Below are 26,614 nucleotides of genomic sequence, written 5' to 3'. Positions count from 1 at the left end.
GTTAGTGGGGTTTGTTTTGGGGTTTTATTTCTGTTTATTGGTCAAATGTTATAGGCTCATCCAATGTTACCAATCCATATTTTATTTTTTTGAAAAAGGCGTTTGTCAATCATACTGAGTTCTGCACACAGACCACTCCTAACACACAGAGGAGTTATCAATAACTAAAGTTGAATAAAAAGCTATTTCCTGATGGCATTTTTCCTGCAGAAGTTTGTATTTTATTCAAGGATTCCGGATCAGTATTGTCAAGAAACACAATTATTTGAAGGGTCTTGAAGAGGAACACTTTCGCTCACGCTGCCTCACATGCTCACCGTAGGTACTATGAGGGGTGTAAATACCATGCTATGTTGGACAGGGCTTTCAGAGTTTTGGTCTGGGCATGTCCCCTGCTGCCCCACCCTCATGCCTTTTGGCTTGAGAGCTGAGGAAGGTGTGGTCCAGGTTGAGGTATGTGGTGAGGAACTCTGGGAAATCTCTCTTCTGGACAACCTCCAGGAACATGGCTGCAGCTGTCAACAACCTCTGTTCCTCCCTAGAGGGGGGGAGAGTCAGGAGAGAACGGCAGAATTAAGTCCTAGAAGGGTGGAAGAATTGGAGGCTCAAAGGAGAGTGCAGAGACAAAGGAAACTTCTAGAAATGCAGAATGTTTGAGTTCTGAGTTATCTTGGAAACCTTGTGCTCTTATCCTGCTCCCACCTGACAGTGTGACAGCGTGTGACGACCTTCAGCTCCCCCATGACCTCCTGGGTCAGCTCTGTCACCAGACCCCGGGTCACCACCCTGCTATCATCCTCCAGCTGAGTCTGATGGCGGATCCACTGCCACACCTGGACACAAAACACCACACAGACATCTCTCATGAAATGGATCCTGGACTCTCARGTTTTTTTGCAATGGGAAGTGCGGCACAGGATGACCTAAACTAAAGTGAACCTACCTGGGATCTGGAGATTTCTGCAGTTGCAGAATCCTCCACCTGTCCCCTGTAGAAGAAGTGACCTTTGCCTAGGGGAGACCCATGGAGCATTACATCAACATTACTCCATCACATATCCATCCCAAACCTCCATTAAGGATGCTGGTTCATTATGATGCATACTCTTGAATTCTCACCTTTGAGCCAAGCATCTATGAACAGGATTCCTACAGCGATGTTATACTTCAAGCCGTACAGGGTTACTCCACCCTAGAAGAACGTTTAGAGCAGTTCAGTACACGAGACGTGGAATGGTATTCCAGAGAGATGCATAGTGTAGTATAAATATACAGTAGCACAACGTTATTGAGTAACTGACCGCTGGCATACAGAGCAGGTCGTCGGGGGTAACCGTGAGGTCATCTCTAAGCTGGTGCATCTGGTTGTCACCCTGAGAATGCAGCTTGAAGAGCTGAGAAGAGAGTGATACAGAAAGGTGGGGAGAGTGACAAATCCAATTGTATTTGTCACCTTCTTCGTAAACAACAGGTGTAGACTAACAGTGACATGCTTACTGAGAAGATAACAGTTCCTTGAAAGGTATAGCTCAACAATTCCGACATTAAGGACTTACTTTCTGCATGGGCTCTATCAAGCCCAGGTCATACACCATGAAGCCATCAACACCAGCTTTGATCTCCAGTAACTTCAGTCTGAAATATGAGAATGGGAGAAACAAAATTTGAGCTGAATGGTGCAATTGGAGCCCAGTGAAATCATAATCGAGCAATCAGTCGTCACTGCTGTTGTGTAATATGACCAAAAAAACAGAACAGATCAGGATCAAATAAGCAAGAAATTGATACAGTACCAGTCAAAAGTTTGGACACCTACTCATTCATGGGCTTTTCTTTATTTTTACTATTTTCAACCTTGCAGAATAATAGTGAAGACATCAAAACTATGAAAAAACACATGGAATCATGTAGTAACCAAAAAAGTGTTAAACAAATTAAAATGTATTTTATATTCTTCAAAGTAGCCACCCTTTGCATTGATGACAGCTTTGCACACACTTGGCATTCTCTCAACCAGCTTTCCCTGAAATGCTTTTCCTACAGTCTTGAAGGAGTTCCCACATATGCTGAGCACTTGTTGGCTGCTTTTCCTTCACTCTGCGGTCCAACTCATTCCAAACCATCTCAATTGGGTTGAGGTCAGGTGATTGTGGAGGTCAGGTCATCTGATGCAGCACTCCATCACTCTCCTTCTTGGTCAAATATCCCTTACACAGCCTGGAGGTGTGTTGGGTCATTGTCCTGTTGAAAAACAACTGATAATCCTACTAAGCGCATACTAGATGGTATGGCGTATCGCTGCAGAATGATGTGGTAGCATGCTGGTTAAGTGTGCCTTGAATTCTAAATAAATCACTGAAAGTGTCAACAGAAAAGCACCCCCACACCTCCATGCTTCACGGTGGGAACCACACACGCGGAGGTCATCCGTTCACCTACTCTGCGTCTCATAAAGACACGGCGYTTGGAACCAAAAATCTACAATTTGGACTCATCAGACCAAAGGACAGATTTCCACCGGTCTAATGTCCATTGCTCTCTCCGTGCTTCTACACCTGCATTGCTTGCTGTTTGGGGTTTTAGGCTGGGTTTCTGTACAGCACTTTGAGATATCAGCTGATGTAAGAAGGGCTATATAAGTCAATTTGATTTGATTTGCTCGTGTTTCTTGGGCCAAGCAAGTCTCTTCTTATTATTGGTGTCCTTTAGTAGTGGTTTCTTTGCAGCAATTCGACCATGAAGGCCTGATTCACGCAGTCTCCTCTGAACAGTTGATGTTGAGATGTGTCTGTTACTTGAACTCTGTGAAGCATTTATTTGGGCTGACATTTCTGAGGTGCAGTTAATTGCTGATTTCTGAGGCTGGTAACTAACTTATCCTCTGCAGCAGAGGTAACTCTGGGTCTTCCTTTCCTGTGGCAGTCCTCATGAGAGCCTGTTTRATCATAGCGCTTGATGGTTTTTGCGACTGCACTTAAAGAAACTTTCAAAGTCCTTGAATTTTTCCAGATTGACAGACCTTCATGTCTTAAAGTAATGATGGACTGTCGTTTCTCTTTGCTTATTTGAGCTGTTCTTGCCATAATATGGACTTGGTCTTTTACCAAATTGGGCTATCTTCTGTATACCACCCCTAGCTTGTCACAACACAACTGATTTGCTCAAACACATAATGAAGGAAAGGAATTCCACAAATGAACTTTTAACAAGGCACAACTATTAATTGAAATGCATTCCAGGTGGCTACCTCATGAAGCTGGTTGAGAGAATGCCAAGAGTGCAAAGCTGTCATCAAGGCAAAGGGTGGCTACTTTGAAGAATCTCAAATATAAATTATATTTTGAGTTGCTTAACACATTTTTGGTTACTACATTATTCCATATGTGTTATTTCATAGTTTTGATGTCTTCACTATTATTCTACAATGTACAAAATAGTAAAAATAAAGAAAACCCATGAAAGGAGTAGGTGTGTCCAAACTTTTGACTTGTACTGTACATAAAGTGGAAACATCAGATGACGTATAGATGACTGTGTAGAATAGGTCCTTGCCTGGTGACGTTGGCCAAGGCTGCTCTATAGGGGGCACTGTCCCTGTCCTGAGGCAGCAGCAGGGCTGCCATACCCCCAGTAGCCAGGGCTCCTCTACGGTGACATGTCTGGACCAGCAGGTCCATGTAGCTCCGCAGGAACAGCTTCTCCATGTTGACATACTTACTGCGGTCAGGGAGCAGGAAGGCCCCTCGGTGACCTGTCAGGCAATCATATGACCTTTAGATGACCTTTTGTAAACTAGTAGTCCAGTGATGTATCAAGATATACCCAGGGATTACCCATGTTTAGACAGCTGCTGCATTCAGTTTTAGAATAAGGTTAAACTGAGCTGTTTGGGATAGAATGGTCACAATTCTAAAAAACAACATGGTTGAAAGTTGAAAGCGGTCTTCTCCAACATTGCCAGAATAGAGACATTTTGTAGACTCATAAAAACCCTTAGTTTCCATGGAAAAGACAGGATATGACTGAGTGATTGAAGTCACTCACCAAACTTGTTGACAAAGGAGGCGGAGTAATCCCAGATCCCACAGTTGAGTCCAGCGGAGTGATCCTTAAGCTCATACAGAATCTCCTCCATCTCAAATGCTGACAGCACGTTCTCTATCAGCACGGTTGCCTTTATGCTGCCCACAGGCAGGCCCAGCTAGAGGATACAACACACACACACACACACACACACACACACACACACACACACACACACACACACACACACACACACACACACACACACACACACACACACACACACACACACACACACACACACACACACACTTGTATTCAATGTTACTTATGATCAGTAATTTACTGTATATCAGAGAAGCAATCAAATAGCAAGCATGCTGTTCTAAAGCGTTTCACACCTTTACCATGTTGGCATGCTACAAACCTTCTGCTCTGTCCAGAGGAATATGTTGTTCCAAAGTCTCGCCTCCAGGTAGCTCTCGACCTAACATGCAGCGATGGTGGTGAGGAAAAGAGAGAGTAGTGGAGAGTTTATTTTATTTTATACCAGATCGTGTCAATCCTATTTGCTATTCTAACAGCCAATAACAGCACAGCTATCTACCATAGCCTTACTTTGGAGAGGTAGAAAAATGGCCCACTCTCGCTGTCGAACAACAGCTTGCCACAGTGGAACATGAGGAAGCCGAAATCACACAGCGGCCCTGGCACCTCTTTGCCTTTAACCTGCATACACACAAATGCATCAGCGCTGTTGAAATATCATCCACACAAATATAAGGTAATGGTCAGGGGCCAACTTTCACTGGGAATGGGGGGGCATGTCCCCCCCCAGTTTTATCATTGGAATGTGATACAAAAGGGGCACAGGTGTGCTTTAGGACCATGCGGATGCCTCTGAGCGATCGGGTAGGCTTTTCTGAGTGTTTTTCTGACACCAAAAAAWAWATATATTTATATATTATGTCCCCACCACTTCTAAAACCAAAGTTGCACCCCTGATGATGGTTGTAGACATAACATGATCATTTGGATGGCTCTACACTTTCAGCCAATCCAGACGTATGCATGTAAACTGAGGTATTGAGATGAATTTGGACATCAGAGTGTTGAAGTTGGAACTCCATACCATCATGTTGTGTTCCACCATGTTCCAGGCTCTAGGGCGGAGCATCAGAACAGGAGCCTGGGATATCTTGGGGGCATCTGTTGGAGTACAGTAATAGTTGGGCGTATACATTAATAATAATGCAGGTCTTCATACAATATTCTGATCTGTAGATCTACTTAAACATTGTAGAAAGTTATAAAGTAGACTAATGCAGGGTTTGTGATTAAAATATAAGATGTTATAAAGTCCAGTTAAACAATCAAGATAGACTGTATCTAGATACGATTAGATTCAGATGATGTGTGGCATCAAAACGCTTCCTGCCCTGGACCGAGCCCACCGTGAGTAATGGGTAATAGGGTGGATATAAACTCACTGGGAAATTGATTGTGCACCGCCCGGTAAACATTATAAATGCCTTTTATCTGGTTGTGGTACGTCGGGCAGTTTCCATCATCAAAATCAATCTGCAAGAGAAAAACAACACAGTCGTCAACATAGTGAAGAGGGCTTTTCTGGAATGCTCTGCCCACCAACAGATCCAGAATCACCTGATTTATACGTCTTTTAACTTTTATATCAAAGCCTCCTGATATCCAACATCCCTTGCCTTGTAGCAACATTCTAGACTGGGTACATACATGACTGTTTCTGCATTCAACTATGTTACATTCAACAATGTGTCAAACAAGGCTAATTGGCTAAATCCGACCCCTGAATATCCTTTACCTGCAGGCCCCATTGTGTACCTGTAGGCCCTGTGCAGGGGAGCTGAGGGCCTGAATGAAGCGCTGGGTGTCACAGGGGGCCAGGTCCCCCACATCCACATGTCTCCTCTGCAGCCTCTGGGGGACAGGACGGACCCTCCAGGTAGGGTCGCTTCTTACGGGGGCTGTGACCTCACAGAACCCCGGTAGGTCACCTGACAGGTCCAGGTGGGTCTTCCTGGAYATTCTAAGCCTCAGGATCTTATATGACAGAAAGACATACTGTATTAGACTAGGTTGGTATACTGTATATTTTTTCTGTGATCACTGATSACTTAGTTTGTCAACAAGTAGGCCTAGAGAAAACAAATATATTTAGAACAATGTATTAGTGCCTTTTGACCTACCTTGTCGACCTCTTCATCAAATGTTGAGACCAGTTCCTGTAGAAAGACCAGGGAGCCTGCGGTAAAGATGGTTCGATACTCAGCCTCCAACCCTGGGGGAGAGGGCTCTAGCTCCATGGTTATAGGATCCTGTGGGCCATAGAGTTATTACAAGTGTAATAACATGCCTCAACTCTATGCAAAGAAATCATCAATCAACTGGGACATGAAAGTTTATATGAAGTACTGTACGCTGTACTTGAATATGTCTAGTTACTGACTGTCTATAGATAAGAATGTTACAAACACAAGTTTACATGGATCAAAAAGGCACTGCAGCTTAACTTCAATAAAACGAGCAGGTCAGAGGGGGAATGTGTGAACTTTCACCAGTCATGACAATAAAGATAATGTGACAACATTTTAACAAACAACATTTTAACAAATTGTAATAGGAGGGAATGAGTACTCACGGACATGTTGATGCCTTTTTTCACTACTGAAGTGGACTTTGGTAAGGTGCACCACTAACCATTGTTTGTTTTAGGTAAAGGTTAAAAGCCACTTTCTGAAACATTAACAGGATTTTAATAAAATGCTGACACACGTTCGAGATATTATCAAACATCTGAATACCTATTCATAMTTGATTGAAATTGTATTTGGAAGAGATTTAGTACTGTAGTTCACTTCTGTGATATTCCCATGTAATGCTTATTTTAGTGTTTTGACTGGGCTAGGTATGGAGCTGGGACGCGGGCAGCAGTTGTAATTAACGACCCTCGTGTCGAATCTGATCCAATCCAGGGCGTCTTTCATTTTCTTGGTTACCTCTCGCGAGAGTTGTGTTTTCTGTCAACGTTGTACGTGGCTTCAAATGTAATGCAGGGCGGGGAAGGAGTTAGAAGGATGCTTAAGCTAGCAACCTGAGATTGTTAGTACAAAACTAATGCATGGTCATATGTTTATATTTTGAGGTTACATATTTATTACGAATGTCCAATTTCATTTGTATTGGGCGAGATTGCTTGTCTCATTTTGACAGCCCATCCAGCTAGCATTGGCGGAGGCGCGATTTTGCAAGCCATAACAGCTCTGGGTTAACGTTAGCTAGGCAGCTACTGTAGTTTGCTAGCATATCCTCTATAATCAATAACCAATCAATATGGCAAGTGTGGAGTCGTCGACGGAATTCACTAGTTCGCTGACTGTCTCGTCTCATCTTCCGCCACCACGGACGCGAATTTTCAAGATCATCGTGATTGGGGACTCCGGTGTGGGCAAGACCTGCCTCACCTACCAATTCTGTGCGGGCAAGTTTCCGGAGAAAACCGAGGCCACGATCGGGGTGGACTTTCGGGAGAAACTTATCGAGATTGACGGCGAGAAAATCAAGGTGAATAGATAGATGACATAAAACAAGTGAAATGATTGTTTGGGTTGTTCCAAAACAGCACAACCTGGAAACAATTGACATATACATGCAGTCTACCTCATCCACGTTGGAGTTGTTGTGACATCAATTTGATCATCTCAAGGGCAGTGGCAGAAGGGAAAACAATCTGTCTGGTGTGCTGACTGCCCTCTGCAGAATCATACATATTACAGTTCAGTTCATCCCCTGGCAAGCTCACAGTGAATATAAGGTCTATCTAGGCACTGTATTTCAGTTCCTTGAGGACTGACAACATTCAARAAAGAAGCTGTTCAGAGTGTGTTTGACTCTTTCCCCTCCCTCTCTTTCCCCCTCCAGGTTCAGCTATGGGACACGGCAGGCCAGGAGCGTTTCCGTAAGAGCATGGTGCAGCACTACTACCGCAACGTGCATGCTGTGGTGTTCGTGTACGACGTGACCAGTACCGCCAGCTTCCGCAGCCTCCCGGCCTGGATCGAGGAGTGTAAGCAGCACGCTCTGGGCCAGGAAGTCCCGAGGATCCTGGTTGGGAACAAGTGTGACCTGCAGAACTCTGTCCAGGTGGGCACAGACTTGGCCCAGCAGTTTGCTGACGCCCACTCCATGCCCTTGTTCGAGACATCTGCCAAGAACCCCAGCAGCGACGGCCATGGTGACGGTAGCCATGGTAACAGTGATCACGTGGAGGCCATTTTCATGACGGTAGCCCACAAGCTGAAGTCCCAGAAGCCACTGATACTGAGCCAGCCGCCCGGGGGGGACACGGTGACCCTGACGAGGGGAAGGGACGAGGGCGAGGGGAAGGCGAGCTGGGCCTGCATGTGCTGAGAGAGAGCATTGGGGGGAGTAAGAGAGGAAGGTTGTGGGGAGATATAGGAATCAGGGTAGATTCCTCTACTTCCAATATCAGGGTAGATTCCCCCCCAACAGTTAAGCACCTTTTTATTATTTAAGTGGATGTTTGGTCACCTGAGAGATGGGGTGATGTCATCATATTACAAGAGTTCAGGTGCCCTCAGTCTTTGTCAACACACATATTTCACTCACCTCCTGTGCTCCACCTTGACCGTGTGTTACCGCACACACGTTCTGTGTTAGGAGGTAGTCCTGACGGTGTTAGCACTGTCATCATATGGTAAACATCTCAGTGACATGGGAAAGCTAAGGATAAAAAGGAACTTGTTTGAAGTGAATCTTGTTGACTGGTTCCACTGAACTGTGTTTGAGCTAGAAAACTGTTGGCCAGATTGATGTACAACATATATTCAATTTACACACACACACACCTCATAGTATACAGCAGGCAATATCAGTACACATCACTCAGGCGTTTCTGTACCAAAATACCCATCCATAGGGTTTATAATTGTGCCCCTACGCAAGTCCCACAATATACAAAAGTTCTCTTAAGCGAAGTTATGATCTTCTGTAGCATGTCTTGCATAAGTAACGTCTATAAAACAACTATTACAATATACAAAAAATACCATGTATCTTAAATCTTTTCTAACTGTACCGTGTTTTCTACCCTATGATGTCATCCCAAATGCCTTCACTACCGTCACCATTGCTTTGTGCGTTTGGATCACAGCTGGTCCTGTGGTGCATCGTTTTATGTGTGTTAGTGAGAAAGATGTGGGGCATAACATCAGATCAGTTCAGTACTGTGAGTGCAGCACGGTGTGATGCTGTGTGATGCTGCACGGTGTGATGCTGTGTGATGCTGCACTAACCACTCCGCCTGATGAGATCACTGTTGATGTGGGGCAAGACTCGTCATCATTCCCTCTTCATAATCTGCTTTGGCAAAGTAATGATGACAACTGCTAACAATGCATGGGTATCTTTATCTTTACAACAAGCCTGTAAAATGTGTCAAAAGTGGTGGTGAGGAGATTGATTACCTGTATTGTTGCCGTTGAACCTTAGCTAATAGACCTGCTTCTTTGAACATGGGACAGTTGCAAAGAAACCCCACCAGTGAAATGACCCTCTAATGAAGACGGTTGGTGTTTATGTACTGTATGTCGGATTACCGGGAGGTCTTTTCGTATAATTACCGTTTTTAGCCAGTAAGGAACAGATGCCACCCCACAGTATGTCAACACAACAATTAGCTGRGCTAAAGTACTGTGGGCTTAGATAGCCTTTTCTCAGGATACAGTTAAATTAAAAGATATTCACTTTCTCTGACCTGTTGCCCTTAGATTGGTCTATAGAACTAGACAAGGGGGGGAAAATGGTAGGCTTTATCAATTGCCTTGCACTCTTGTTTTGCTTACATGTGGCCTTCACTGCTTTAAATATTTCCGTTTTTTTTATGTGTTCTGTTAGTGCTCTGTGTGGTTAATTTGTAATTTCAGGTTAATCAATTCTTTTTTTTTCTGTTCATTTTATTTGGGCTATTTGATACAAAGGTATGTCTGTTTGAGAAAGACTGTTTATTTTAACGAGACTGATCACTTCAGGAAAGAACTACTGGGAACAAAACAAGGGAGTAAAGCCTTGCAATGGATTACATTACAAATGTTATGTGTAACCTTGCAATAAAGCATCCTCAACATTTCAACGCAATGTATGTCATTTCAGGTCGACATGTTCTTTTATCTGTGGGATGGGGGAGTTAAAGAGAAGTGCGAGTTAAACTATTGTTGTGTTGATCGTTTGTGAGAGCTGTTAGGGTCAGGGTATTACCACTTCAGGGTTGTTGTGATGGTGGAACACCTCGTTGTCATTCTCGCCATTGGTCAACGTTAGGCATGCCTAGCCTGACACCATCACCATGGAAACACAGGAGCACACTAAGGCAGGATAAACCTGGCGAGGGTCAAACCATGCTATTAGATGATTGAACATTGTGTCACCTTTGGCATTCAATCAGACAATTGTAGCCTCAAGCCAATGCCACCTTGATCACTTACCAATACTGTGTTTTTCCTTTGGGAAGCAAAGAGTCACCACAAAATTAAACAAATCAAGTGTTGTACTCTACATTTGACAAATCATTTAAATTGTTTAGATGAAAGAACAGTCATATTGTTCACCAAACAAGTCCACACAGGTGCTCGAGTTTCACTGAGGTTGGTGTTTTTGCGGAAAAAATTTGTCAATGAATCCGCACACAACGCCGCACAGGCCAACTGCAGCATGCCCAGAACAACGACCCTGCTCTGGTTTAATAAGGATCGGAACCTTTTTTTCAATTTTCGCCTAAAATGACAACCAAATCTAACTGCCTGTAACAGAAACAGCAGGAGTTCAAACTTTKGAACCCATTTCCTACATTTGAAAATAAAAATACATTTTATCAAACAAAACTATGCTACATTTTATCTCTGTGACCCTCGTGATGACAAATCAGAGCAAGATTACTGTATGTAAGTATATTATTTCCCTTCATTGGTGAATGTATCAAACCAGTTGCCGTGAAAAGTTTTTTGTTGTGCACTTTCCTCAAACAATAGCATGGTATTTTTTCACTGTAATAGCTATTGTAAATTGGACAGTGCAGTTAGATTAACAAGAATTMAAGCTTTCTGTCCATATAAGACATGTCTATGTCCTGGGAAAAGTTCTTGTTACTTACAACGTCATGCAAATCAAATTAGCGCACGTTAGCTCAACTGTCCTGGTGGAGGGACACCGATCCCYTAGAGGTTAACCCCTTCTCTGCCGGACATAAATAGCCATCATTGTACTTCCTTCTCCTGTGACGWTGTCCTTCGTGTGCAAATGCTAAGCGTTTTTAAATACGCTTCCGATCTCCAGCTCCATGGGCAATCCCACAACTTTCTCCACCAAAACTACACATTCCTTCATCTCCTATCTGGGACTCTCCTTCCTACATACTGCTGCAACGTGCCCATAAACTTGACACCTGAAACACCAAAGTATTTTTGGAACAAAAGCTCTCACTGGACAACTTCCATTAACCTTCCTACATTAACCTTATCTGGCAACGACTCTACATCAAAACTCAACGGAACAGACAACGTCTTCCGTTTCCCCACTGGATAACTTCCATTTCCTACATTAACCTTATCTGGCAACGACTCTACATCAAAACTCAACGGGACAGACAACGTCTTCTGTTTCCCCACTGGATAACTTCCATTTCCTACATTAACCTTACCTGGCAACGACTCTACATCAAAACTCAACGGGACAGACAACGTCTTCTGTTTCCCCACTGGATAACTTCCATTTCCTACATTAACCTTATCTGGCAACGACTCTACATCAAAACTCAACGGGACAGACAACGTCTTCTGTTTCCCCACTGGATAACTTCCATTTCCTACATTAACCTTATCTGGCAACGACTCTACATCAAAACTCAACGGGACAGAGAACGTCTTCTCCGTTTCCCCACTGGATTGCACCAAACATGAGCTTTTGAAGGACACTACCGGTGTGTACTAGCTATAGCTAGCTACCTTTGTCGCCCCCGCCTCTTCTTCTTTGGGGTTTATCGGCGGTGGGCATCCAACGCTATGGTCCATTACCACCATCTACTGTACTGGAGCGCCCCTGCCTATGTGCTGAAGTCATAGCTTAACAATGGACCAATAGTATAGAAGTATAAAGAGGGGTTCCTGCAGATGCAGGAATGCCCTGAATTGCGAGCAGCAGTTCCAACCTTCACGTCGCTTTTGACTGCTGTCATATTATATACTTCATCTACCACTCCACTGCTTCCCTCAGCTCTCTACTCTTTAGCTAAACCCCACTGAGCTGCACGGTACCGGTCGATCYCTATGTAACCAAAGCATGCGGCGGGGTGGGCACAGATCTAAAGGACATCAAGCCTAAAATTATTAATTTTGGGGGTACTCTTTCAAAAGGACAGTTTTGTTTTAGATTTTGGTGACCACCTCAGACAAACAAACACACACACACACCTCCAGTCCCCAGTAAATTATATTTCTTCACCACCACTGGAGAGAAGTCATCAGTTGACACCTCCAACATTATCCAAGTTGTTCTGACAATATACTGCACCGAATGACTGTATAGCATATTCTATACTGTACTATACAATACCAAATTATGATAATGTAGATAGCCCTACTGTATTTTTCTTTTTGCTATCAGAAATAGACATRCACCTGTTTTCACTCAGCCTCCTAAAACAATCCCTCCTCAATATTGTGGGTGTGTTCTAGAAACTCAGCTCTGGGTCATTCATAATACAGGAACATACTTGTGGACAACAGGTGTAACTTGACTTTCCCTAAGGAAGTTATGCAAACCAACCTGYCGTTATTACCAAAATCATGACTACAMAAATAACATGAAGACAGCTWGTCTGTCGAAACGTTGGACATAAATATTTTTGCATCTGAGCTCCTAGAGTGTGCAGCTCTCCTTTATTTTCTTAAGTGAGACTTAGCATTGCCATATGGCAGTCTACACAGATATCTATGACAATGCTTATGGGAACAGAACCATGTACCCTTATGTAAATGTAATGTTGAGTTCATAAGATTGAAGTGTTGTTGGCACATGTTCCTCAGGATACCTGGCAAGAGGGTTGTGGCTGGCGAGAATGACACACAAGGTCATGCCGCCCATTGTCACTGGACCACCAGAGATTGAGAGAACATTCCGGGCACAGTAAGAACTCTAAAGTTACTTGATTTTAGATGAACATGATGTCATTCTTCATTGTTAAATGCTGTGTCTGCATAACTCAATGCTGATGTGTGTGTGTGTGTGTGTCCCATTGCTTCCTGTCATCCCTATTCAGAAAAGTGTTGATTGGTACCCAGTCTTCTTAGTGGTGCTGTGGACTTCTGGACTGCTCTTCGGGGAGGTAATATGGCTGAGGTTTTGAGGCACATTTGTCAAACTCTTTCCCCAGAGGGCCGAGTGTCTGTGGGTTTTCGCTCCACCCTTGTACTTGATTGATGAATTAAGATCASTAATTAGTAAATAACTCCCCTCACCTGGTTGTCTAGATCTTAATTGAAAGGAAAAAACAAAAACCTGCAGACACTCGGCKCTCCGTGGAATGAGTTTGACACCCGTGTTTTAAGGCATTCTTTACATTTTGTACCATAAAATACCACAAAATACTGTACATTTGTGTCTTCCTAGTGCTTGTAGTTCTTGGAGGTGTTGTGTGTGTGTGTATGGTGGCTCGACAAATYTATTTCAATGGATACGTCTTGTCCACTAAAACAAGGCAGGTTTGCCTGAAAAGGTGAACATGGTTAAGTCTGTACTGTATTCTGCCACTCTTAAAGACCTGGCAACAAAGAAAGTATTTTTTAAACCTCACGCTTTGGGCTGGATGTGTTAATGTGTAGTTCATACATGCATAATCCATGAGCAGAATTACTCTCTTACCTCAATTCGCCATGACATCTCTACTTTGAAAGTGACTGTTGTCTTGAAGCTGTGCTATACCATTTTTCCTACCTTTCCCCCCCCGTGAGCCAGCCCACTAGCAATTTGAGTTCTAGCAAATGAGCGTCAGCCCCTCGCATTTGAGTGTGTGGTGGTTCATTTCTGTATTATCAAAAATGAGGAGAGACAAACTTATCACTTACCAGAGTTATACTTAAACTAAATATTTATTCACTTATTAAGGAGAGCAGGTCACACACACACACACACACAAGTGAATGATGTGAGTGCTCTGCAACAACGATGGCTGGTCGACGAACCACCCTTCATGGAGAACACCAACACAAAGGATACAAAGATCTTTTATAGTCTACATGACAAACAACAGATGTGTGGAATGGGTCGCAAGGTTAGGATTTGTATGAAAGAAATGAATAATTCACAGGAGACAGGATCTGCTGTAAAGACTGGTCTCATTGTGTGGAAACCAGGGTCTGGCCCCCAAAACAAGGTTCCTCTCATAATTATAGAAAACAGAAAGGAAAACGCAGCACACTGCTGCTCATGGTCCCAGGTGATATTTATTTACAACGTTTCGACCCTTAGGTCTACATTAGGCATCCATATCCCAGGTGGGGCTGGAAGGTTCTATATATAGGGGCAGTACTCAGTGACATCACTTCCTGAAACAGGATGTAAAAGAAAATYTATAACYTAGTTTCACAATATTACCATTCAATGTATCAATATATATGATCATACACAGGGAATGTGATCAGTATTTACAGTAATATACATACACATACAATATTAAATTAGGATAAAAAAACAACACAATTTAGACATTGAAACTATAAAAACGGMTTCAAGATGTGATGGTTATTAAGGACAAAACCTCCCTCTCTACAGATCTCTATAGGAAACCTAGGGACAGGAATACCCTCCTTAGAGGTGACAGCTTTCATCCACGTCCACTTATTAAAAGTCTCCCTATAAGTCAATTCAGTCGCATCAGAAGAATGTGCYGCTCTGATGCTTCTTATCAGGAACATTCCACGGACCTCACACAAAGGTTTAAGGAAAGGGGGTACAAAGACAATTGGGTAAAACATGTCAATMATCATTTTGAAGGACTAACAGTTGGATAGCCTTCAACAGAAAGTAAAAGAAAAAGCAGAACATYTCCAATCATGCTTTACGCAATACTCACCATTGGGGAAGGCATTTAAGGACATTATCAAGAAGCACTGGTCAATTATTGATACGGACCCACAATTGAAACCCATTTTTGGGTTGGCTACCCTGCAAATAGTCTGGGTAGCCATTTGATTGGGTGTTCAGGAGTCTTGTGGCTTGGGGGGTAGAAGCTGGGTAGAAGCCACTTGGACCTAGACTTGGCACTCCGGTACCACTTGCCATGCGGTAGCAGAGAAGTCTATGACTAGGGTGGCTGGAGTCTTTGACAATTTTTAGGGCCTTCCTCTGACACCGCCTGGTATAGAGGTCCTGGATGGCAGGAAGCTTGGCCCCAGTGATGTACTGAGCCGTTCGCACTACCCTCTGTAGTGCCTTGCGGTCGGAGTCCGAGCAAATGCAATACCAGGCAGTGATGCAAACAGTCAGGATGCTCTCGATGGTGCAGCTGTAGAACCTTTTGAGGATCTGAGGACCCATCCCAAGTCTCCTGAGGGGGAATAGGTTTTGTCGTGCCCTCTTCACAACTGTCTTGGTGTGCTTTGGACCATGTTAGTTTGTTGGTGATGTGGACACCAAGGAACTTGAAGCTCTCAACCTGCTCACCTGCAGCACCGTCGATGAYAATGGGGGTGTGCTTGGTCCTCCTTTTTCTGTAGTCCACAATTATCTCCTTTGTCTTGATCACGTTGAGGGAGAGGTTGTTGTCCTGGCACCACACGGCCAAGTCTCTGACCTCCCTATATGCTGTCTCGTTGTCGGTGATCAGGCCTACCACTGTTGTGTCATCGGCAAGCTTAATGATGGTGTTGGAGTCATGCCTGGCAGTGCAGTCATAAGTGAACAGGGAGTACAGGAGGGGACTGAGCACACACCCCTGAGGGGCCCCTGTGTTGAGGATCAGCGTGGCGGATGTGTGTTACCTACCCTTACCACCTGGGGGCGGCCCATCAGAAAGTCCAGGATCCAGTTGCAGAGGGAGGTGTTTAGTCCCAGGGTCCTTAGCTTATTGATGAGCATTGAGGGCACTATGGTGTTGAACACTGAGCTGTAGTCAATTAATYCCATTCTCACATAGGTGTTCCTTTTGTCCAGGTGGGAAAGGGCAGTGTGGAGTGCAATAGAGACTGCATCATCTGTGGATCTGTTGAGGCGGTATGCAAATTGGAGTGGGTCTAGGGTTTCTGGATGATGGTGTTGATGTGAGCCATGACCAGCCTTTCAAAGCACTTCATGGCTACAGATGTGAGTGCTATGGGTCGGTAGTAATTTAGGGAGTTTACCTTAGTGTTCTTGGGGACAGGCACTATGGTGGTCTGCTTAAAACATGTTGGTATTACAGACTCCGACAGGGAGAGGTTGAAAATGTCAGTGAAGGCACTTGCCAGTTGGTCAGCGCAAGCTCGCAGTACACGTCCTGGTAATCGGTCTGAATGTTGACCTGTTTAAAGGTCTTACTCACATCGGCTGCGGAGAGCGTGATRACACAGTCTTCCGGAACAGCTGGTGCTCTCATGCATGTTTCTGTTTTATTTGCCTCGAAGCGAGCWTAGAAGTAGTTTAGCTCGTCTGATAGGCTCGTGTCACTGGGCAGCTCTCGGCTGTGCTTCCCTTTGTCGTCTGTAATGGTTTGTAAGCCCTGCCACATCCGACGAGCGTCAGAGCTGMTGTAGTACAATTCGATCTTAGTCTGTATTGACGTTTGCCTGTTTGATGGTTCGTCGGGGGGCATAGCGGGATTTCTTATAAGCTTCCGCGTTGGAGTTCCGCTCCTTGAAAGTGGCAGCTCCTAGCTTTTAGCTCAGTGCGGATGTGGCGCCTGGTTGGTGTATGTACGTACAGCCACTGTGGGGACGACGTCATCGATGCACTTATTGATYAAGCCAGTGACTAATGTGGTGTACTCCTCAATGCCATCGGAGGAATCCCGGAACATAGTCCAGTCTGTGTTAGCAAAACATTCCTGTAGCTTAGCATCTGCTTCATCTGACCACTTTTTTATTGATCTAGTCACTGGTGCTTCCTGCTTTAATTTTTGCTTGTAAGCAGGAATCAGGAGAATAGAATTATGGTCAGATTTGCCAAATGGAGAGTGAGGGAGATATCTGTACGCATCTCTGTGTGTGGAGTAAAGGTGGTCCAGGGTCCAGGGTCCAGGGTCCCCCCCCCCCCTCTGGTTGCACATTTAACATGCTGATAGAAATTTGGTAAAACGGATTTAAGTTTCCTTACATTGAAGTCCCTGGCTACTACGAGCGCCGTTTTCTTGTTTGCTTGTGGCAGAATACATCTCCTTCAATGCTGTCTTAGTGCCAGCCTCTGACTGTATGTAAACAGCTACGAAAAATACAGATGAAAACTCTCTAGGTAGATAGTGTGGTCTACAGCTTATCATGAGATACTCTACCTCAGGCGAGCAATAGCTCGAGACTTCCTTATATCGTGCACCAGCTGTTATTTACAAAAATACATAGTCTGCCGCCCCTTGTCRTACCAGACGCCGCTGTTCTATCCTGCCGGTACAGCGTACAACCAGCCAGCTGTATGTTGATAGTGTCGTCGTTTAGCCACGACTCTGTGAAGCATCAGATATTACAGTTTTGAATGTCCCGTTGGTAGTTTAATCTTCCGCGTAGGTCATCGATTTTATTCTCCAAAGATTGCACGTTTGCTAGCAGAGTGGAAGGAAGTGGGGGTTTATTCTATCGCCTATGAATTCTCAGAAGYCAGCCCGCCCTCTGGCCCCTTTTTCTCCACCTCCTCTTCACGCAAATCACGGGGATCTGGGCCTGTTCCCGAGAAAGCAGTTTATCGTTCTTGTCGGTTAAAGCGGAAAAAAGGATTTTGCCAGTCTGTTGTGAGTAATCACAGTCCTGATGTCCAGAAGTTATTTTCGGTCATAAGAGACYGTAGCGGCAACATTATGTACAAAATAAGTTTAAAAAATAAGTTACAAACAACACAAATAAACAAACAAAAAACAAAATCGGTTGAGGACACGTAAAACGTCTGCCTTCTTCGGCGCCATTTTAATAATATTGATATTAGATTTTGTGGTTAAATCTGATTACCCYCCAGAGAAAGGGGGAAACTTTTTWGGWCAAGGTTCTGMAGCATAATTACAAATGTGGCCAATGTGGTCAATGCAGCTTTACGTACAAATGCAAGTTATTTACACACAGGACYAAGATTTAAAATCAAGGGCCTAATTACCTGCATGTCCACCAATGTTATTTACATGTTGAAATATCCTTGTGMTCTGTCTTACATAGGGAAAACCCATAGAAGCCTTAAGACACGGATCAATGAACAACGCGGCAATATACAGACAGGTGAGACAAAAAATCKGGTTGCTGTTCATTTTGCACAAGCTGGACATCCTATTAGTTCTCTGAGATACATTGGAATAGAAATGGTCAAGATGTCACGCAGGYGAGGGGACATTGAGAGGAAACTTRTTCAAAGGGAATCATCCTGGATCCACAGGCTCAACACACTGTCTCCTCTTGGCCTTAARGAGGAGTTTGACTMGAAACTGTTTTTATGTCAAAATGTAGTTACAATATTCAATTAGGATTTTTTTTWATGTGCATGTATATTACTGTAAATATTGATCACATTCCCTGTGTATGATCATATATTTTGATACACTGAATTGTAATATTGTGAAASTGTTATACATTGTTTACCTCCTGTTTCAGGAAGTGATGTCACTGACTACTGCCCCTATATATAGGACCTTCCACCSCGACCTGGGATATGGATGCCTGATGAAGACCTAAGGGTCGAACCGTTGTAAATAGATATCACCTGGGAGAATGAGCAGCAGTGTGCAGCGTTTTCCTTTCTGTTTRCCATGAGTTTGTCTACAACTCCAGCACCTGAGGAAAGTACCTGGATGTCTGTATGTTCTTCAGCTTTTGTCCTCTCATAATTATCCGAGCAATCTGAACCCTGGTACCTCCCTGCTATGGAATGCGGTCTTTAGGTTTTATAACCAAAGGCATGGTAAATCCACTGTCAGCATTAAGCTGATTACAATCAGAAGACAACGCACAGATGAGTGTTCTAAGAACCCTATTCTATTCCATAAAACAACCATTTTATGCAATTACAGTATTATAACATAATTTTGCTCTCACAAGTGACAGCTAGAAGAGACCTGTCCAGCGTTCTCCAATGAGGTTGCAGGGCGGGCCCAACGGCTCAGTGGACACAGCAGAGAGAAAGAGCAATGACATGGGGCACATATCTGCTCATATGTGACGTAGTAGGCAATTTTCAGAACTATTGGCTAAAAAGTATACAAAAGTACTGGAGAATCTGTAATGAATAGCTACATTAACTTACTCTGCTTGTCTGTGCTGAGAACCATCCATATTCTCCATTCTCCAAAATGGTTTCTATGATGCAAAAGCATTAGGAATAAATATTAACAAATGTATGGAGAAAATGCAATGGTGGTAGCATTTCTGTTTTGTGGTATACCCCCTGTGCAACTCTAAAATAAAATTMAAATCTTAAAAAAAGCTTTTGACCACGCTTTTACGTGTCTTAATTGTCTACAACAAAATGCAATGTCGTTGACCAGCTGCAGCATTGTTTCAAAGGGGCTCGCAATWCTGGCCACAATCAATGCCATAAATACATTAGTATCTCCTGTAGATAAATTATGGCTCTGGTTACAATAATCAGTCTTACACCACCCTCTAGCGGACACACGAGGAAAATCTCACGAAGGAGGCGCTTGACACATTAAATTACCTTGAACAGCTGCTGGCAGGATTGTTGAATTATTTTCTMACGTTTTCCCATTTCAGCACAACATTGCATATTTATTTTTTTTGTCTTTGAGGGTAAGTCATTTGAATATMTTCTATCAATTTCGACTTGTGTTGTTTTAATGGTTTTGTAGAAAGTATTGTTCTGGGTAGCAAATAAAACAGGCCAGTCGGGGTTTGTTTCGCCAGCTGGCCTCTGTCGGCATAGCTAGCAKGATTAGCTACACAGTCTGCTAACTTTGGTGCTAATTATTTCGCCTGGACACTGGTAGAATAACATAATTTATAACATTACCGGTGGCTACCCGATTCGTAAGTCAAAGTGTATAATAATAATAATGTTAGATTTTGGGTGGACAAGTGTTTCTAGGTTGTGATTGCGGGCAGCCAATTTTTATTTTTAGCTAACGTTAGCTAGCTAGCTGGTTAAATTACATAGCACGCTAAATCTATGCTCAACTAGCGTTAGAGTAATAATCTTGTCAGACAGTGTATCTGTTAAAAAAAAAAGAGAGAAATTGCGATTTAAACAACAAAGCAAAACCCCGCCACTGTTTTATTAAAAAGCTGAATTGGGTCTGGAGAAATGTAACCGCTCTCATATTCAGACGGAGCTGTGCAAGGAATGACCATCAGATTAAGGACTGACCATCCAAGAATGAATGGGTGTAGCTATATCATTAATAAAAGTCTAAATGGATGTAGCAATTCCAGATTGCTCCTTTTCAAAGTAGCTGAAATTAAATTTAGCCAACAACTAACTTATTCACAATGGAAGTGTACCACTTCGCTGCAAATTGAATGGAGCAGAGGAAACAAATGTAAGTCTACCAGTAGAGACCGTTGCATTGATTGTATTTAATAATTTACAGTCAATCCTAAAACTGTTGATCAATCCACACATGCAGGCGCCATGTCACAAACCTCTACTTTTCTGAACAAAAATATAAATGCAACATGTATAGTGTTGGTTTCATGAGCTGAAATAAAAGATKTRGAATGTTCCAAACGCACAAAAATGTTTACATCCCTGTTTGTGAGCATTTCTCCTTTGCCAAGATAATCCATCCACCTGACAGGTGTGGCATATCAAGAAGCTGATCAAACAGCATGAGCATTACACAGGTGCACCTTGTGCTGGGGACAATAAAAGMCCACTCTAAAATGTCCAGTTTTGTCACAACACAATGCCACAGAGGTTTTGAGGGAGTGTGCAATTCGTATTGCTGACTTCAGGAATGTCCACCAGAGCTGTTGCCAGAGAATTGAATGTTAATTTATCTACCATAAYKCGCCTCTAACGTTGTTTTAGAGAATTTGGCAGTACATCCAACCTCCATCGCAACTGCAGACCCGCGTGTATAYCATCGTGTGGGCGAGAGGTTTGCTGTGGTCAATGTTGTGAACAGAGTGCCCCATGGTGGGGGTGGTGTTATGGTATGGGCAGGCATAAGCCACGGACAACAAACAGAATGGCATTTTATGTCAATTTGAATGCACAGAGATGCGTGACGAGATCCTGAGGCCCATTGTCTGGCCATTCATCTGCCGCCATCACCTCATGTTTCAGCATGATAATGCACGGCCCCATGTTGCAACGATCTGTACACAATTCCTGAAAGCTGAAAATGTCAGTTATTTCATGGCCTGCATACTCACCAGACATGTCACCCATTGAGCATGTTCGGGATGCTCTGGATCGATGTGTACGACAGTGTTCCAGTTCCCGCCAATATCCAGCAACTTCGCACAACCAATGAAGAGGAGTGGGATAACTTTCCACAGGCCACAATCAACAGCCTGATCAACTCTATTTGAAGGGGATGTGTTGCGCTGCATGAGACAAATTGTGGTCACACCAGATACTGACTGGTTTTCTGATCCACGCCCCTACTTTTTTTTATTTTTTTTATTTTTTTAAATTTGACCCCCTTTTCTCGTGGTATTTACTATCTTGTCTCATCGCTACAACTCCCGTACGGGCTCGGGAGAGACGAAGGTCGAAAGTCATGCGTCCCCCTTGGTTAGCGCGCACTGCGGCCCGCCACAGGAGTCGCTGGAGCGCGATGAGACAAGGATATCCCTACCGGCCAAACCCTCCCTAACCCGGACGACGCTAGGCCAATTGTGCGTCGCCCCACGGACCTCCCGGTCGCGGCCGGCTGCGACAGAGCCTGGGCGCGAACCCAGAGACTCTGGTGGCACAGCTAGCGCTGCGATGCAGTGCCCTAGACCACTGCGCCACCCGGGAGGCCCCCCTACCTTTAAGGTACCTGTGACCAACAGATGCATATCTGTATTCRCAGTCATGTGAAATCCATAGATTAGGGCCTAATGAATTTATTTAAATTGACTGATTTCCTTATGAACGGTAACTCAGTAAAATCTTTGAAATTGTTGCGTTTTTATATTTTTGTTCAGTATACATAAGAGTTGAACAGGTCAGTCAGGGGCCATTGACCCTTGCCTAAGATCCTATTCCTTCAAAATGTTTGTCCCCTTCCAGTGTCCCTGTAAGTCGCAGCCCTGCATTCCAAAAAGGAAGACGAGTACTTCGCCATGAGCTCCGACGGGGATGGTAAGAGCCTAAGGCTTGCTTCACATACTTCTGGGAAATGTGCAATGTCAACAGCATTTATTTCCTGTGGACATGTTTGTAATAGAAATGCATTGTGTGTGTTGTAGGTGACATGGAGAATCAGGCTGAGCTGGAAGAAAAGACCAGGCTTATAAACCAGGTGTTGGAGCTTCAGCACACTCTAGAAGGTGAGACAGCTGGATGTTTGCAGACCGATGAAAGCAGCGGTAAATAATGTTAGTTATTGCAAATCCTTAAATCATTGTTGTTGTCAGACCTGTCGTCGCGTGTGGATGCGGTGAAGGAGGAGAACCTGAAGTTGAAGTCTGAGAACCAGGTTCTGGGTCAGTACATCGAGAACCTTATGTCTGCCTCCAGCGTGTTCCAGACCACTGACACCAAGAGCAAACGAAAATAAGGGACCAGACAAGAACCGCCACTGCCCTCCTAAACCAACCCCCCTCTACCTTCAGCCCTCCTAACCCAAATACCACCCAATAAACACCCCTGAACTACAGCTGGTAGAGTTTATGCCTTTGTCGTCATGACATCCATAGCCCTAGACCCTCCCCTCACTTCGCCACCTTTAAGACTTCTGCAGTGAAGCTCAATTGTTTACGTTGGGTTACTTTTTAACTTTTCTATTTATGTTACAGTATTATTGCCATTGTTACACAGTTGTTGTATCCGACTTTGTTATTTCTGGGTGTATATGTTTATTTTACGACACATAACCTCGCCGGAAGGAGGGAACCGTGTCATTTGCAAAATTACGGTAACTATCCCAAAAGTCTCCGGTTTTCCAGAGATCTCAGAGTATTCCCAGATTTACTGCTTATCCACTTCTAATTGCAGGAATCTTCCAACCAGGATTTCTGGAAAATCCAGGGAATTTGGAGAAAGTTACTGGGATTATGCAACCCTAAGGGCTCTCTATTCAATCCGCATRGRGMAAGTTCAGCTWTACAGCGTGATTGAYATTTAAAGGCAATGTTCCCGCTTTAGCAGAGACCTCATTCACGGTAAACGCTGCATATGTCGGCTCAATGGGAAATMACCTTTACATTTCTATCYCGGAATCTGTAACACTTCAGCTTTACAGCTTAAACAGAGCCCTAAGGTCATCATGTTTTAATATTGTATGCTTTAATATTGTTTGTCATCAATATTATTAGACTATGCTTTTAGGTCTAGGCTCAATTGCAATGATGATTCTCTCCACTGGCAAAGTTTTCATCAAACACACAAGATGTTAAAACAGAGTTCAGCCCTTGTATTTTCTACAATCAATTGTCATTGAATGAACAATTTGGGGCTTGTGCATGTGRATCAATGGTAGAGCAAGTTGATTCMTTGCATTTGTCAGCCAGTGGAAGTCACCCTAAACCTTGGTGTGTAGCCGTTGTGTACATTTGACCATTATGTTCTTTTTTTAAATGCATTTGTTTTAATAAAAGTGTTTTGATTTGCTTTTGAGTGTATGTGGTAGTATTCCTCTCCTGTGGTGTAGTCTCCACATAGTCCTCTCTAAACCACATCTCCAGCTTCCACATGGGCTCTAAGGGTGCCCGGAAAGACAAATGAGGCACAGCCAGCTTTGTTCTGCATTTCACTGAGGTCATACTGTATGTCCACAGCTAACACAAGGCTCAGTGTTTCAACAATCAGGAACATGTTCTTATAGTTAATATTATATTTAAAAATCTGTCATGTGCTGCTGGGGCCTGTGGTAGCCTGATTTTCAGTTGACATACCAATCCCTAGATTGATTGAACTTAAATCTATTGACAGCATCAAATGTATTTATAAAGCCCTTTTTACATCTGCCGATGTCACAAAGTGCTTATACAGAAACCCAGCCTAAAACCCCAAACGGCAAGCAATGCAGATGTAAAAGCACGGTGGCTAGGGAAAAAAACTCCCTAGGAAGGCAGGAACCTAGGAAGAAACCTAGAGAGGAACCAGGCTATGAGGGGTGGCCAGTCCTCTTCTGGCTGTGCCGTGTGGAGATTATAACAGTACATGGCTAAGATGTTCAAATGCTCATAGATGACCAGCAGGGTCAAATAATAATCACAGCGGTTGTAGAGGGTGCAACAGGTGAGCACCTCAGGAGTAAATGCCAGTTGGCTTTTCATAGCCGATCATTCAGAGTTAGAGAGAGCAGGTGCGGTAGAGAGAGAGAGGGTCGAAACAGCAGGCCTGGAACAAGGTAGCACGTCAATCCATTGAATTAGAAACTGAATTTCTCAGGGAGATTCTCAATTAGACCAAAGTCTGTCCTCTTCTCGAGTCCTCTGTGACCTGGAAACCGATAATTATGTAGCAGTGTCAATTTGTTAAGGTGGACGGAGGAGTTTACTTCTCTCCCCGATTGCCTCTGCCGGCCTAGGATACACAAATGTATTTTTCCGGCAGCTAACAACGTGTTTTAATATCCGGAGGTGAGGATTGGCGCAAAAACCCATATTCTCCATAGAAGGGATTGTTGAGTTGACCCAGCTGCAAGACTTGTGTYCCCCCTGCTGGGGAACATTAGCTGTGACTGCAAGTCGAAGTAAACTCGAGATCAAACTTGGGGAGAAATTGAGCTAACAATACTACTTACTCATCAACTATAATATCTGTAGATATTGTAAAGTCAGACAATTATAATCTAGTTTGTAAAGTAGAGAGAACCTGTATTTTCTACCTATGAAATATGGAACACATCACATAGATACAGTGGGGCAAAAAGTATTTAGTCAGCCACCAATTGTGCAAGTTCTCCCACTTAAAAAGATGAGAGAGGCCTGTAATTTTCATCATAGGTACACTTCAACTATGACAGACAAAACAAAGTGAGGGGGAAGAAAATCCAGAAAATCACATTGTAGGATTTTTATGAATTTATTTGCAAATTATGGTGGAAAATAAGTATTTGGTCACTACAAAAGTTTCTAATACTTTGTTATATACCCTCTTGTTGGCAATGAACAGAGGTCAAACGTTTCTGTAAGTCCTTCACAAGGTTTTCACACATTGTTGCTGGGTATTTGGCCCATTCTCCATGCAGATCTCCCTGAGAGCAGTGATGTTTTGGGGCTGTTGCTGGCAAACACGGACTTCAATGCCCCTCAAAGATTTCTAGGAGTTGAGAATTGGGAGACCTGGCTCGGCCACTTCACAGCCTGATGCTTCTTACGAAAGCCACTCTTCGTTGCCGGGCGGTGTGTTTGGGATCATTGTCATGCTAAAGACCCAGCCACGTTTCATCTTCAATGCCTTGCTGATGAATGGAGGTATTCACTCAAAATCTCACGGATAATGGCCCATTCATTCTTTCCTTTACACGGATCAGTCTCCCTGGTCCCTTTTGCAGAAAAAGCAGCCCCAAAGCATGATGTTCACCCCTGGCTTCACAGTAGGTATGGTGTTCTTTGGATACAACTCAGCATTCTATGTGTCCTCAAACACGACGTAGTTGAAGTTTTTACCAAAAAGTCTATATTTGGTTTCATCTGACTCGATATGACATTCTCCCAATTCTTCTTCGGATCATCCAAATGCCTCTAAAGCAACTTCAACGGGCCTGGACTGTACTGGTCTTAAGCATGGGGGGGGGGACACGTCTGGCACTGCGATTTGATCTCGCTGGCGGCGTAGTGGGTTACTGATGGTAGGCTTTGTTACTTTGTCCCAGCCTCTGGCAGGTCATTCACTAGTCCCCGTTGGTTCTGGGATTTTGCTGCACCGTTTCTTGTGATCATTTTGACCCCATGGGGTAGATCTTGCGTGGAGCCCCAGATCGAGGAGATTATGCAGGGTCTGTATGTCTTCCATTTTCCTAATAATGCTCCCACAGTTGATTTCTTCACCACTGCTCTTGCGACTCACCAGCCTGGGTGGTCTACTTTTGTTTCTGGTGTCCTTTGACGCTTTGGTTTGGCCATAGGGGTTTGGAGTGTGCTGTTGAGTGTGGACAGTGTATTTTATACTGATCAGTTCGCGGTCCATTAATACAGGTGAGTGCGGGCTTTAAGAAATGTTCGGTCGTGGGAGCCAGATCTGCCTTGTTTGTAGTGGA

At 43.7% G+C, this 26,614-nt stretch overlaps 3 protein-coding genes across 3 annotated transcripts; 2 read left to right on the top strand and 1 right to left on the bottom strand.

Moving 5' to 3' along the window:
- Position 1: 1 nt before the first annotated feature.
- On the bottom strand, positions 2–6,941 carry ugl (ureidoglycolate lyase). The gene is made up of 15 exons (XM_023992538.2): positions 6,704–6,941; positions 6,252–6,380; positions 5,887–6,105; positions 5,514–5,604; positions 5,156–5,232; positions 4,642–4,752; positions 4,451–4,510; positions 4,045–4,201; positions 3,553–3,751; positions 1,557–1,635; positions 1,302–1,394; positions 1,120–1,192; positions 944–1,011; positions 703–833; positions 2–538 (listed from the first exon to the last, which is right to left on the bottom strand). Exons 1-15 carry the CDS (start codon positions 6,707–6,709, stop codon positions 367–369), a joined length of 1,665 nt encoding a protein of 554 aa, XP_023848306.1. The 5' UTR covers positions 6,710–6,941; the 3' UTR covers positions 2–366.
- Positions 6,942–7,109: 168 nt separating this feature from the next.
- Positions 7,110–9,019, top strand: LOC111967486 (ras-related protein Rab-33B). Its single transcript, XM_023992539.2, has 2 exons — positions 7,110–7,626; positions 7,984–9,019. The coding sequence occupies exons 1-2, from the start codon at positions 7,396–7,398 to the stop codon at positions 8,470–8,472; spliced, it is 720 nt and encodes a 239-aa protein (XP_023848307.1). The 5' UTR covers positions 7,110–7,395; the 3' UTR covers positions 8,473–9,019.
- Positions 9,020–19,914: 10,895 nt separating this feature from the next.
- LOC111967483 (short coiled-coil protein B) lies at positions 19,915–23,410 on the top strand. The gene is made up of 4 exons (XM_023992534.2): positions 19,915–20,045; positions 22,477–22,548; positions 22,656–22,736; positions 22,824–23,410. Exons 2-4 carry the CDS (start codon positions 22,530–22,532, stop codon positions 22,964–22,966), a joined length of 243 nt encoding a protein of 80 aa, XP_023848302.1. The 5' UTR covers positions 19,915–20,045; positions 22,477–22,529; the 3' UTR covers positions 22,967–23,410.
- Positions 23,411–26,614: the final 3,204 nt, after the last annotated feature.

This window comes from Salvelinus sp. IW2-2015, linkage group LG8, assembly GCF_002910315.2.
Source record: "Salvelinus sp. IW2-2015 linkage group LG8, ASM291031v2, whole genome shotgun sequence".
NCBI lineage: Eukaryota > Metazoa > Chordata > Actinopteri > Salmoniformes > Salmonidae > Salvelinus > Salvelinus sp. IW2-2015.
The sequence above is the reverse complement of the archived record's forward strand: the minus strand, read 5'-3'. Positions and strand labels throughout refer to the sequence as shown.

Coding starts and splice junctions, on each gene's coding strand:
- LOC111967486 (XM_023992539.2), top strand. CDS start 7,396: ATGGCAAGTGTGGAGTCGTCGACGGAATTCACTAGTTCGCTGACTGTC. Junction 7,627..7,983: donor TTGACGGCGAGAAAATCAAG/GTGAATAGATAG, acceptor TTCCCCCTCCAG/GTTCAGCTATGGGACACGGC.
- LOC111967483 (XM_023992534.2), top strand. Junction 22,737..22,823: donor GCTTCAGCACACTCTAGAAG/GTGAGACAGCTG, acceptor TGTTGTTGTCAG/ACCTGTCGTCGCGTGTGGAT.